This window comes from Protopterus annectens, chromosome 6.part0 (assembly GCF_019279795.1).
Source record: "Protopterus annectens isolate FY-2018-M chromosome 6.part0, PAN1.0, whole genome shotgun sequence".
NCBI classification, from domain to species: Eukaryota; Metazoa; Chordata; order Ceratodontiformes; family Protopteridae; genus Protopterus; species Protopterus annectens.
In genome coordinates, this window is record NC_056737.1 from 580,859,174 (window position 1) to 580,873,250 (window position 14,077).

Here is a 14,077-nt window from a genome sequence, read left to right on the forward strand (position 1 = left end):
GACACTGTGCATGAGACAGCCCACATCCCAGATTGTCTCTCTTAACATTTTGGCTGGAAACTTATTAAAAACTAGTGACAAACATTCATTTAGCAGTGTAAATGCATCTAAACATGACAAAACCTTCACAATGCATTCTACAAGTTATTACAGACTCTATGTAAGTGAAATCAGGCCCAAGATTATTAATAAGTAACAAAACTCAACATTTTTGTCCCAACTCAACTCCTATGCAAATCGTATTATTTACTGTGTCTATATGATCAAAAGCATTTCTATATATTAATAAAGAAAAGAAAAGAGAGTAGAAAGTAAAAAGGTGTAAGGCAGAAATAAAAAAAAAATGTAAGAGAAAGCTATAAGAAGTATATACAATAGAATGTTACTGACTGTTTATATTAATAGAGTTAAAAATAAAACATATTATTTACTATTATTTAGTTCTAATTATTATTAGTTAAAGCATGACAGATTTTTTACAAACAAGCATAAGCAGTGTAATCAAGAAAGTATAATAAGGAATAGCATTTGAAGAACATATAAACTTTTAAAGGACAAAAAAATGTATCAAGTTACTGACCTTATTTTTCCTCTTCAGAAAGAGAAACAAGTTAAATCACAGCTTGCCATTAAATCTCCAGATATTTTGACTAGTTATGAAACAAAACATTTATTTGCACACAGAGAATAACTTTGATTAAATCTTTTTCAAAATATTTGTTGCTTCTTGGAAATGCAGGAACTATATTTAAAAAGATTAATAATAAAATAAAATGATGAGAGAGAAAAAAAAAACATAGTACAAATCATTTGTTTTTAGTCTCTTCTTCTTCTCTGAAGTCTTCCACGAAGTTTCAGTTGCCAGTCTCTTTAACGAAGGACTAGCCCATTCCATTTCTTCTATTTTTTCCAAAATCTTATTTTTTTTGATAAACTGTAAAGCAGAGTCTAAGTCATTGAAAATTTTAGGACCATCAGGAAGGAAGATTTTAAGCTTGGCAGGAAACAGAAGGTATGTTTTAAACTGTGCTTTTTTAAGCTCCCTTATTAGTGGCAGAAAAACTTTTCTTTTAGCTAATACCATGGAAGAATAGTCATTGTCAAAACGCACAGTTGTTTCATTAATCTTAACAGGAGCTTTAGCCCAAGCAGATTTAAGAACCATCTCTTTATCAAAAGATGATAGAAATCTAACTATAACTGATCTAGGATAGTTTTTGTTTGAGTTAGTATTAGCTATAGATCTATGTGCTCTTCGATACCAAAAGAGAATGCTTCTGGTAAATCTAAAGTTTTAGCCATGTTGTTAAAAAAGAAGTAATATTGTTACCTTCAATATTTTCTGGCAGTCCAAAAATCCTAATGTTATTGCGCCTAGATCTATTTTCCAGGTCATCCAGCTTTGTTTGTAAATGTGTATTTTGTTTCAGCAGAAACTCAATGTTGATTTCCTCTTCTTGTATTCTATTTTCCATGTCATTCACAGCTTCTTCTATGCCTGTCATCTGGATCTTCTGTTGTTGCAGGTCCATATGTAACAAGTCTATTTGTTTTGTAGCTTTTTCTATGAAAGTGTCTATTTTAGTATCCATTTTATACATCTTAGCAGTAAGTTGCTGGACTATAATTATCAGAGACTGAAGTTCTTTCTTGATGCTGGAGTCTTGAGAATTTGTCTTACTGGAACTCATTTCAGACTGATAAACTGACAGGAAAATTTCCAAAGTAATTTCTGACAGGAATATTATTAAGATTTCCTTTCTTTTTTAGATATAGTTCAAGAACTATATAAAACAAACATATTTAGAAAGAAAATTACTTCAAAAATTATTTTTTAAGTAATTAATTCCTGTCAATGTAATGAAATTGGTGGAGCTGAAGAAATCTGCTGCTATCCTGTGTTCATCCTTGGCCACGCCCCCGAGAAAGTCAGTCTTGACACCACAGTAACCCCTTTCTGATGGTATGTGTCCTTAGTCATTAGGCTGCTATGAAGGTACATTCCTTGTCTTCAAATCAAAGGCAGAATTGATCAACATTATGATGATGTCTGACAGTTGAGGTGATAAGTGCAGACCACCTAACATATAAGCATTAGTCACATAAGGAAGAAGGAATTTATATAGATTAAGTAACACTGGAGGTCTGCTTTCAGGTTCATGCTTAAGTAAACTTTAATATTTCTGGGGTTCTATTTTGGGGATCCTGACAGGTATAGTACTGCCATTTGGGAAAGTGTTGGCAGAATAAACCATTATCACTGAAAACTCTTTAACAGTGTTCACAGAGTTTGCCCTTTTAAACAACATTGGATGTCATATATATATTATGGGAGTGTGGCAGTCATCAAGGTGGTTTTGCCAGCAAATAAATAAAGTGTTATTTGTATACCACTGACACTGGATTTCAGTGATATTGATATGTTTTGCTGATACTTGCTGAAATTACAATATATGAGTCTGTACATTCATATTTATTTCATATAGTAATCTCTTAGACTAAATAGTTTCCCTTATGTTAACAAAAATCTCTCTAATGTTTTGTAGTATCTTTAGTTTGTTTAACTGACTGCATCCAGAACAAACTGTACCAAAACATACAGTTGGAGCCATGCATAGTCTGCTCCTACACTCAGTGAAATAAAACATTTTCAAAAATTTCTGAGTGTTTATCTTGAGTACTTTATTTTTAAGGCTTGCATTGAAGAAGTCGTAAGTTGTATGAAGATTGCCATGAAATATCATACCTGCTGGTTACTAAGAATCATATGTTCAGTATGTTAGATTAATAAGAAATTCCTGTGCTATAGAAAGGCTTATAAAATATTCATTACAAATTTGCAGGCTAATTAGTAGTATATTTTGTTGCTTGCTCAGATCAGGTGGACCAAAACTGCAGGAAGTGCCTCTGATAGGTTCCAGGACTCAAGTGTTTTCAATGAGATCTTGAGAATTGTGAAAATCCAGCGACATCAGGGAGGCCGATACTACTGCAAAGCAGATAATGGTTTGGGATCGCCTGCAATATGGTCGATACGAGTGGATGTATACTGTAAGTAAAACTGTCCCATGTTCTTTGTAGTACTGTTTGCGATATTCCTTTTTATTTTCAAGTAACTAAAATAGAGAATTACTTTGTAAGAAGATAATTGAATTTAATAAATTATATAGCTCCACATATGATGGCATTTTAACCTTTGTCTTAGTTTAGGTAGTGTTGTAGCTTCCACAGTATTTTGAAAAGGCATTGTATAATTGTTAAAATGTCATTTCTTGAATGATCCATTGTATAACTGAAAATTATCAGTTCCAGTGCTAACAAACTGGACTTTCTGTGTTGTTTGAATAGATGTTTTTGTCTTTGCAAAGATTAATAATATGATAACTTATACATTGCACGTACAATTTTTCCCATGTATGGAAAAATAGGAAGCCTTCTTTTTGTTTGGGGAAACTAAGTTCTCTTTTTTTCACTATGGATTCACAATCTCTGAGTTAAAATATGTTCAAACTGAGGGTATAATGACACAATAATGTTGACCACCCCAACAAACAAAACATTTTTTGTGAATAAAATAATTCCCCTGTTCTTCTGATTTCTTTTCAATTTACATTTTTGTTCAATTGTAGGCAGTTGACCTGGTTTCACTTATTTTTTTGCCATTGTACAGAATCTCCTTATTCAAACATGACACGTTTAGAATGACAGAAGTAAAATATTGTAGATATAATCTCATTTATTTCTATTATATTTTCAAAGCACTTTCTGTTATCACAAGCTGGGAGAACTTTTTCATTCCTTGTACAAGGTTTTTGTCTACTAAAGGTCAGAGAGTAGTTGATTTTTTTTCCCATTATGACAAAAGTTGTATTCATATTTTTCCTTCCAACAAGTACTATAAGAATAGTAGACAAGCACTAGATAAAGAAGTGTTTAGCACTACAATTTAATTAGCATGCATTAATAACTGAATTTATTAACACAAATAATTTATGAAAGCAATGCATAATTTAAGCAGAACAACAGATAAGCATTTATTGTGAGATGGTAATACAACTATGAAACTAGAAATATTTTGAAATATATTGCTTGATGGCTTCTAAAGCTGGTCTGTTTCTTGACATAGGATTGCTGTCTTGACATTTATATTGTGTTCTTAAATTTTTAATAAAAATAGGTGCCTGAAAAGTAGAATTGTCATTATTGTGTGGGTAATGCACACCATACAGCAATGAACATTTCACCACTTCTGTGAAAAAGTTTACTTTTCCAAGCAGTATTTTATCCACTAGAATGACTGCAGGTTCACCAGACACAGAATAAAGCTTTTGATCTCCTTAGACATCTAAATAATACAAGCTGAATGTGCTGTTATAGTTTATGTTATATATATATATATATATATATATATATTTCTGCCCACTAATTTGTCAATAAAAAAGATATATTTCAAAAGATTTACTCTAAGTCATTTTGGCATTCTGTAGTTGACTCAGATCAGTGCATCAATATTTCTTTGATGCGTGAACTTGTACATTCTGAGTTATTCTCTTGAAGTAATAAAACTGCTTACAGTATGCCATTTTCTAAATGTTATTAGTACTATTCTAAAAAAATAGAGTCATATCACAGACAGGAACAGGAATAAAAATTTGTATTTAAAGTCTTAAAATATTTTAATGCGGTATTTCTACCTCCACATATCACATTACTGAAACTCAATATTTAGGCTACTATCTAAAAACCTGTTTGATTACAACATTGTATAAGTTCAGGTTAAAGTTATCATTTGGTTGTATTCACATACTATGAATGTTTACCCCCTTTAAAGAACACGATTACTTGTACAGTACAAGAATGCATTATTCACTGATGTTCTATCAACTTGCAGCTTATTTTTTAATAAATGTTTAATCTGCTGCTTTTTGTGATCACATTTGTGTGTGCATTCACAGTGCTGTCTTTTTGTGAGTCCAGTCAACAAAATGACAGGTAAATTTTAATTACAACAATATTTACACTGTGCTTTACATTTACTCAGTTATCATTGTATCTTTAGTTCCATGATATAAACTGATTACATGAAAATTCATTGCTTAAGGCAGTACATTGTTTTTCACATTTATGTTGTTAAACAGAGATAAGCTAATGGAAGTTTTCTTTTAACTGCTGGCACTAATTAATTGGATTCTGTAAGCACATATCTTGATGTGGGAGTGGACTAATTTAAATGTGAGTAACACAATGTCGCTTAAGGAACTACATTATCATGACATGCCATATGCTTATGATGAGTTAAAACTAGTTCACTGACATAGGAAATATGTCCCGAGGCAGAGACTGAAATAGGTCCAGTGGGACAGTGTTCTGCGTCGGTTGACAAATTCAGAATAATATAAATAAAATAAATAGGAAGCCAGAACCTATTCACTTATGTTTTTTCTTTGCTAGGTAGAGGGATACAGCAGTGTCCATTCTAATGCCTTATCCGAAGCAGACAAAATATGTGTCACGCTAGCATAAGTCATCCAATAATATCCAAATGATGAGACTAGCATCATAATACGCTATAACATAATGATGGAAGAAATCCTCAGCACGCCACTCATACCATATTGTTTGCTATTCTTTAGGATACTGTCGTTCATCCCAGATCACGGTATAATCTGGGATAACCAGTCACATCAGATATTAATAACATGGGCTCAAGATACCTCAAAAAGGGCTGGGCAATCAGATCATTTCTAAAATCTAATTAATTTTGTATTAAAAATAATATATATATATATATATATATATATATATATATATATATATACACACACACACACACACACACACACACACACACACACACACACACACATATGTGTATGTGTATATCACCTGGCATATCAGAGACAACTGTTATTTAACTTAATAAACTCTGATTAATGATATGACATCATTGTAATGGCCCTGTATGAAACTGGAAATTGACAGATTTGACACAGATGTTCACAAAGTGAAGTGGATTAAATATGTTGAATGATGACTCCTTTAGCCAACATGCTGCTGGATCACATGGAAACGTATAATTTACAGGTGGTATTTGCACACTCTTGTATAAAATGATTGGCTGGAAAAAGAAATCTCATTTGAACAACATAATTAAAGGCAGTTTTCCTTGCACTGATTAGACCCTACTTAGCAAAGAGATGTACCGGGGTTGTTAATACCAGTAAGTAACAGTGAGTATGGTGGAAGAGAAAAAGCAGTCCATATCTTTAGGGCCCCAGAACCCCTCATTTTTAACATTACATTGATAAAAATACACATAGGTTACAGAAGCATTACTACAAATCTTTTGCTTAGCATCATTAAATTCAAAACTGTAATGGAATGATTATGACATAGGAGCAGAAACTGTAAATCCCTTTATGTTTGGTAAAATACTAAAGTGAAATTAATCTAAACACTGTATTTAATATCACTCATATGACTAAATAAAGAGTGACATTTTAATTGATTTGTTTCAGTATCTTACATCACAAACCTTTCTTGTTATGTAAGTATGCAGGAACATGAAGAAAAATTACAAAGAACCTGAACTAGAACAGTGCTATGAATTACCTCAATGGTAGAGACAGTGCCATAAAAATGATAATTTATTTTTAAAAAAAGTAATGGTACTGTGTACTGTTTACCTGAAAAGTAAGATGCAGTAGCAAAAAAATCAAAAAAAAAAAAAATCATCAGAATACACCACTGATTTTTATCCATGTTAAATATCCATAAGCTTAGAGCTGCTGAATGAGAAGTTGGCAGTTGTATCAGATTAGCTTTATGGCGTATCACTAAGTAAGATAGATGACGATTGTCTCACTGACTTCATCATTACAAATGCATGCATTAACATTAACTTTAAACAAATCCAGAGCATAGACCATCCCAGGTTAAAGTTGTTAATATTTCTTGTGTCAGAAAGAATACAGCTTTTATAGCAGGATGCATATCAAGTGTCTAGTTAATTTGCCATTAGCACAGGAGAATGATAAGTGTAGATGCTGAAACTGTAACTACTGTGCATTGAAATCTCTTTCCATTTCAGCTATTGAAGCAAGTGATTATCTTGCAGGAATGTGTTCATCTCTGCATACAGATTTTTTTTTTTTTAATTTTTCCAGGCTTGCATAGTCAATGTGAATAATTAAGACTTGCTACCTGCAAGCCAGGAAATGATTTAATTGCATTGAATAACCCTGATTTTATTCTGGGTGTTTGACAATAGTAATCATTAAACATCAAGAGGTCAGCAGGCATTTTATTATTATAGTATTTCAGGTAAAAGGCCTGAGGTAGCTAATTACCTTTCTGGCTGCGAATTAATCTTCTATTTAACAGAGTTTGTTTATTTGTTCCTATTTTAAATTCTTTTCAAGCTCTGTTTCTTTAAGTTTGTTTTCAGCTACATCAGTATAGATGGACAAAGATTACTCTAAAGTAACAGTTTTTTGAATTATACTTGTTTTAGTTTTAATTTAAACAGTACATTTGTCTCACAGTTGTAGGAATATTTACATTTATTTGAGACTGCTCTTCTTGTAAATGTAGTTTTTAAGTTATTATCCTTGAGTTGATTGCATGTTTACATCATTCATTTTTTTATGTTTTAACCTATTTTTGCGATTGTGGTGGAACAAAGCATATCCAGTAAGCAGTGGGTGAAAAAGCAGAGAAATACTGCTGGAATGGGTGCCACTTCACTGTCACATATGCATACACTCACACTGCAGAGATACCTATATGTAGTATAGAGGACCAACAGTTTACGTACTGGTTTATGGCTGGGATTTTTCAGAATACTAGACCACAGGTCAAAAAAAAAAAAAGAAAAGCCATGTGGACTCAACTCAAAAGCCTTCCCAGCCCAGAACTAAATCAAGAGCTACAAGGCAGCAATGCTAACTTCTACGCCATTCTATATCCTCTCATGTTTCTTCTGGTAACAATAACTTTTTCTTTATAGAAATAGGAAGAATGAACAACTAAATGTCTACTGGGGTAAGAGTACTAATGTAAGGAGGCAGAGAGTAAAATACAAAAATGTAATAACTGCTTGGAAGGTATGTGCCGCAGAACAAAAGCAGACCTGCAGAAATAAGAGCTGACAGTGGAAACAGCAGTAATGACTTTCAAGCAGAGCAGCAATTACGTTTCTTAGTAACTGGCTAAGCAGTGAAATTACAAGTTGCTGCATTGTGCAAAAATGCCTGTTAAGCATGTATACCATGGGAGATGATGGTGCTTTGGGCAGATTTTGAAGCTGGGGATGCAGTGTAACACTTGCTGGTAAATTGTTAAGGAAGAGGGTTGTACAAATCTGTGCAAATCTGGCACTGATTCTTTTTTTTGTTTCATTTAAATGTCTGTATCATGGAGAGGTAAATACTATAAAAAGAAGTCGATGTTTTTAAATGTGCTTCAAGGACGATACCAACAAATGTATTTTCATATATTCAAGTTCACAACATTCTTGGGGATATATTATTTCTATCAAATCATACATTTATGCATTTTTATGATCTTGTTAGGTTATCCATCATACAGAGAATCTGTGTGTTCATCACATACTTAGAGTGGAGATAGCTCAAACATGAAGAAGAATTCAGAGAAAGGCACAATGGAAGATATGATTCTTTGGAATTTAGACTAAGTTTGTGCTGAAAGATGATGAAATGATGAAAGAGCCAGAGGAAGAACTGTTAAGGCATAGCTCTTAAATGTCCCTGATTTTGCCTCATATTATTATGCTGTCTCTCATAAAATGTTTGATTTTCTCATAAATAGCTAAGGATCACAGTCGGTCAGTACTGCTAGATATGAGTTTCACAATTCTTATTTTTAATAAAATGCATGTTGCTGCAAAACATGACAAAGGAATTATGACCAAAGAAATGACAATAATTAAAAACATTTGTCTTAATTCAATAAAAGACTTAATCAGAATAAACTATTTGTCAGTGCTAAAACATTTAAATACTTCATTCACACTATTACATTTTATATATCAAACTCATAGAAACAAAGGAATCATAGTTTTACAGCTCTCAATGATATCTTTTAAACATGTAGTTAAATTAGCTTTCAGTTTCAATTGTCATAACACTTTTCACAATTTTGGCAAGTTATCATAGTCATTATGGACAAAATGCAAACTAAAAATAATTTTTTATATTTTCGCACTTAGAATGCCTACATAGTGCATTATTCCTATTGCTCTTAATAACATATCAATGCTTGCATACTCTTTGTGGCAGTTTTCTTGGAATTGTCCTACATTCAATACAGGGCATGGTTCATGCAGACATAAATAAGCTACAAAAGCTGAAATACAGTCAACATTTTTATCAGAATTGTCAGCTGTTTCATATGGGTGGTTTGACATGTAACAATATTATTTACAGTGACTATGGGTATATATGCCTTTAGATTTGCTGGCACTGGAAACATTGCCAGGTCATCTAACTGTGTGTTTGAACAAAGCTTTCAAATTTGGATTCAATGTTAGGCTTAGGACTCAGTTCGACATGTCTTGTTGCCCTTGTAAAAATGTCCATGTGTTTGTAATGGTCTGTTTATTAGTAGAACAGCGTTTTGTTCTGTAGATGTCGGGATTTTCAGTGTTTGCTTGTTGCATTAGCGTAATATTTAAAACTCATCTTTGATTTTGCTCCTTTAACCCCTTCCTCATTATTTTTTGGCGGAAGTGTTGAGCAAAGAAGTTAAAAGGTTATGTGTCTAGGAGAAATCATAGCTAAATCCAGAGGTAACAACCTTTTAAGAAGGCTATGTTTAAAGGGAGTATATGAGTTTAAATTGGGCACTGTTGGAGTAAGTCTTATTAAAATTGCTTCTGGGAAAATGTAAGAATTCGTTCTGCCCATAGCCAGATTAAACGGTTCATACAATGACTAAGAAACACAAACCAGAAAGGGTTTATTTTCATCTTTGTTTATTCCTCTCATTATGTGAAAATATAGGAGTTATTCAACTTAACCCGATGAATCCACTTTGTGATCATATTTTTTTTCTTTAAGAAGACATTTAGTCTCATGCAGTCGGAGGGCTGACCTGTGAACTTCTAGGTGTTTCACATGATGTACTGTTTCTCTTAAAGCTTTGGTGGTAACCATGTTCAGTTTTTTTTAAAGACTAATTTTATGGCATAGCTTTGCAGTCCTATAACTGCATACTTAAAGGATTATTTTCTGAAATCTACTCATAATGGAAAGGATTAATTTGTTGAAATCTGTTCATAATTAAAAAGATTACTTTGCTGAAATCTCCTTATACTGGAAGTGCTATTTGTTCTAAGGGGAGGACGTTTGGGAATGAGCTTAAGGTTGCATGCAGTAAACAAAACTAAGGAGTATTGATCTGGTATTAAACTAAAAAAGTAAAAGAAAATACTTATAGGAAACCAGATAATGTTTTCCTCTTGTGTTGATGGTGAGAGAGACCTTACTTGAAATACTGCGGGTTCAGAAAATGTGTCAAAGCCTTTGCTAGCTTACATATTACATAGAGCCTGGTGATGTTCCACAGTCTGGCACCTCACAACCCTAAGTTGAAGAACACATAAAAGGGTCCACTTTATAGAGCAAGCCAATCTGTACCCCTTTTTTAAAAAAATCTACTTTATTTCACTTTCAAATGGAAAAAATACCTTTCTACTTAACTGAAAAAACAATAATGCTATAAGGTTTCAACACATGAAGTTCTGGAGCACTTATATATATATATATATATATATATATATATATATATATATATATATATATATATACATCTGCAAACAACTGCTGCAATCTTCTAGTGTGGAGACATTTTAAAGTGAAGCTTGTCATGAGCAGTATAACTATCAGTGCAAAAATATCATTAGCTATGTATGAGTGATAACCGAAATACTGTAATAAATCAATATTAACCCTGTACCAAATCACACCAATAAGTGGAATGTGCATTTCTGTACAGGCATTTAAAAATGCTGGTTTTGTTTGTCTTTTCGGCTTTTCTGGAAAGAAATGTCATCTGACCTTTTTGCACCACTCTAACTACAAGTCTTACTGTGTGAAAAAATAATGTATCCATTGCTGTGGAAGTAAGAGTACATGCGATGCTTGAGAGAATATTGTCAGAAGACAAACCATAGTAAAACTGAGGAAAAAACGGCAATGAAACCCAACAAAAACAAAATCGGAGAGTAGCAGTTCGTAGCACGTCCTGGAAATCACCCAGTCAAACAGATGCTTACAAAAAGTTTCTTTAACGCAAATTTATTGTTTAAAATAAGAGCGTTTTCGCTGTCAGTACAAAAGGCAGCTTCTTCAGAACAGTATATGAATAAAACAGTTTGGCGCCAAGCCTTTCATTTAAAAGAGTGTAGCGTGTCATACTGACATCACTGCTTCTTAAAACAATTTAAAGACGCACTGACATAATTCTTTAATACTAGAGATTCAAATAGACAACAAGTATAAAAATATAAAAATAATTCCTATGACTAACTCCCAACGAAAAATATGTTAAAAAACAAGCATTAACTTGTGTCACAAACCCAAGATGAAACTAAAAGTTAAAAAGAGAAAAAGTATTGTTGTGTTGATTAATATATACCAACCTCACAAAATGTCGAAAAAAGAGGTGCTCGTCTAGGAACAATCAAAGCACAAACGTCCCTCAAGATATTGTAAGATAAATAAGATGAATTAAAACCGTCTAATTATAACATTATTATTTAACCAAAGGGCCCCTCAAGTACTGGATATAAATGGGAGATGACAAGATGGAATAGCCCAGTATCATTATGTATACTAGTCTGTACAATAAACTCTATTTAATGTAACTTCTCATTTTTAATAATACTGAGATATTACAATTTTCATTAAGGCCAGGGCAGTGAAAAGCATTGAGCTTAATCTGCCATTCCAGTTCATGAAGTTCAAGTAACAAAGACAAAGGGCCCCCTCTAATACTCGGGGGTACATGATCGATTCCCATGAATGAAAATTTATGTTCAGGAAACTTATCAATATGCCTAGCTAGGGCATTTTCCTGTTTGTTAGTCCTGATGGCATAGACGTGCTCGTAAATACGCTGACGTAATTTACGATCCGTCTTGCCTATATAGAAGGCAGGACAACCATCACAGAAAGCTCCATAGATGACTGATTTTGTGTTACAATTGATTGTGTGTCGTATGTGGTATTTACTGTCATTCACTGTAAAAGAAACACCTGTTTTTAAACAGTGACACCAATTACAAGAGCCACAAGTTGTAGAGCCCTTACATCTAGTAAAGCTAGGTTCATATCTAGATTGTAAAAGCTCTTTAAGGTTCCTTCCTTTTCTAAACACTACCCTAGGGAAGGGGCCCAATTTTTCGAAAAGGTCAATGTCATTCCTGATCAGGTCCCAGTTCTTATTCAAAATGTTACAAATTCTCCCTGTGTCATTGCTAAAAGCTGTTATAAAACTAGACACTAAGTTACGTTTAACCAAATTTTCAGATACAGTGTGACTCAATAGTTGAGGTTGGTCAGCGCCTACTTGTATGTGTTCCACTAGATTCAATGATTGGTCGACCTGTAATTTAAGAAGAGGTTTAAAAATACCTCCTGCTTTTTTTACTTCTATTTCAATAATAATTTCCTCAATCAGTGAGGTCGGATAGCCTCTATTTGAGAATTGACTCTTAAGGAACTGGCATTCTTCGCTAAAGGCTGAATCCGAGTTACACATACGGACTGCCCTAACAAACTGGCCTTTAACAATGGCCCTCTTTTGTTTGAATGGGTGCTGACTAGAATAGTGTAAAAGGGAATTGCAATGTGTGGATTTCCTAAACACTTTGGAAAAGTACATTTTACCGATGTCGTCTTTACTAAGATTGACATCTAAATAGTCAATAACCTTATCTGAAAAAGTTGATGTAAATCTCAGAAAGGTGGTAGTGCAATTCATAAATTCTACTAAGGAGTCCGCTTCCCCATTATTTCCTTTAAACAAGATAAAAATATCATCCAGGTATCGGGTGTAAAATTGGATCTGGTCCAGAAGACAAACCATAGTAAAACATAAACATTTTTTCAATAAAACATTTGTATTTACAAATGTGCTGGTAGGCTCATATGGTGTCCAAATGAAAACACAGAACTGTTCTTACAGATGGGTGTGAAATGTGAGTAAAACATTTAGTACAGTACCAGAAATCAAAAAGTCATGTGAGAAACATAAAAACAAAAAGTTTAAAAAAGAAAAAAAAATAAAGAAAGAAAATAGACTCAAAAAGTCAACCGAAATGTGTTATCTGCTGTCAAATCCTACTTGAGTATTGCAATATCACACATGTTTAACGGGTTTATTTCACATCATTGAAAGCAGACATCATTGAATCGCTTAACATGGAACAGACTTCATCGAATGATGAAAACATCAAAATGCTGTTAATGGGAATTTCAAATGGGGACATGACACTGTAAGGGTGTAGGCAGGGGGGCAAGCCCACCTGCACCTCAAACACCCCCCGCTACTTAAATATACCAACTCTGAGATCACTCTACAGTGTAGGAAATGGAAATCTTCCATTTCTGCACTGTAGTGCACTGAAGTGCGATCCTGGGAGTGGTTTACCTAAGTAACAGGGGGTGTGTGGGGTGCAGGGGGTCTTGCCCCCCTGCATGGAGCAAGTTGTCGTTGATCTGCACTCCACATTTTTTTTTTCAATTTCGATGTTTTCCGGTTCGATTAAGTCAGTTCGATGATATGCGATTCGATGATGTCTGCTTTTGATGATGTGATATACACCCATATTTAACCATAAGAAGTAATATCATGGACTTCCATGATTTATTGGTTTTGAAATCTGGAAATATGCATTTTTGGCAAGCTGATGAATTGTTTGTGGTACAGATACAGGCAGACAATTTTAAGCTTCCTATTGATCTAGCATTTCCTCCTAAAAGACATTTAGTCTTTAAGACAGGCTTTTTCATTTAAGTCAACATACTCCTCCTCCAATTGTCCTAAGGATTAA

At 33.4% G+C, this 14,077-nt stretch overlaps 1 protein-coding gene across 1 annotated transcript in view; it reads left to right on the forward strand.

Annotated features, from left to right (window-relative positions):
* Window positions 1-14,077, forward strand: part of MDGA2 (MAM domain containing glycosylphosphatidylinositol anchor 2) — a 4,933,289-nt gene that overhangs the window by 1,211,611 nt on the left and 3,707,601 nt on the right. The window contains exon 3 of the mRNA XM_044074257.1: window positions 2,877-3,051. Within this exon, the coding sequence (XP_043930192.1) occupies window positions 2,877-3,051 (175 nt within the window). The remainder of the gene's footprint in view (window positions 1-2,876; window positions 3,052-14,077) is intronic.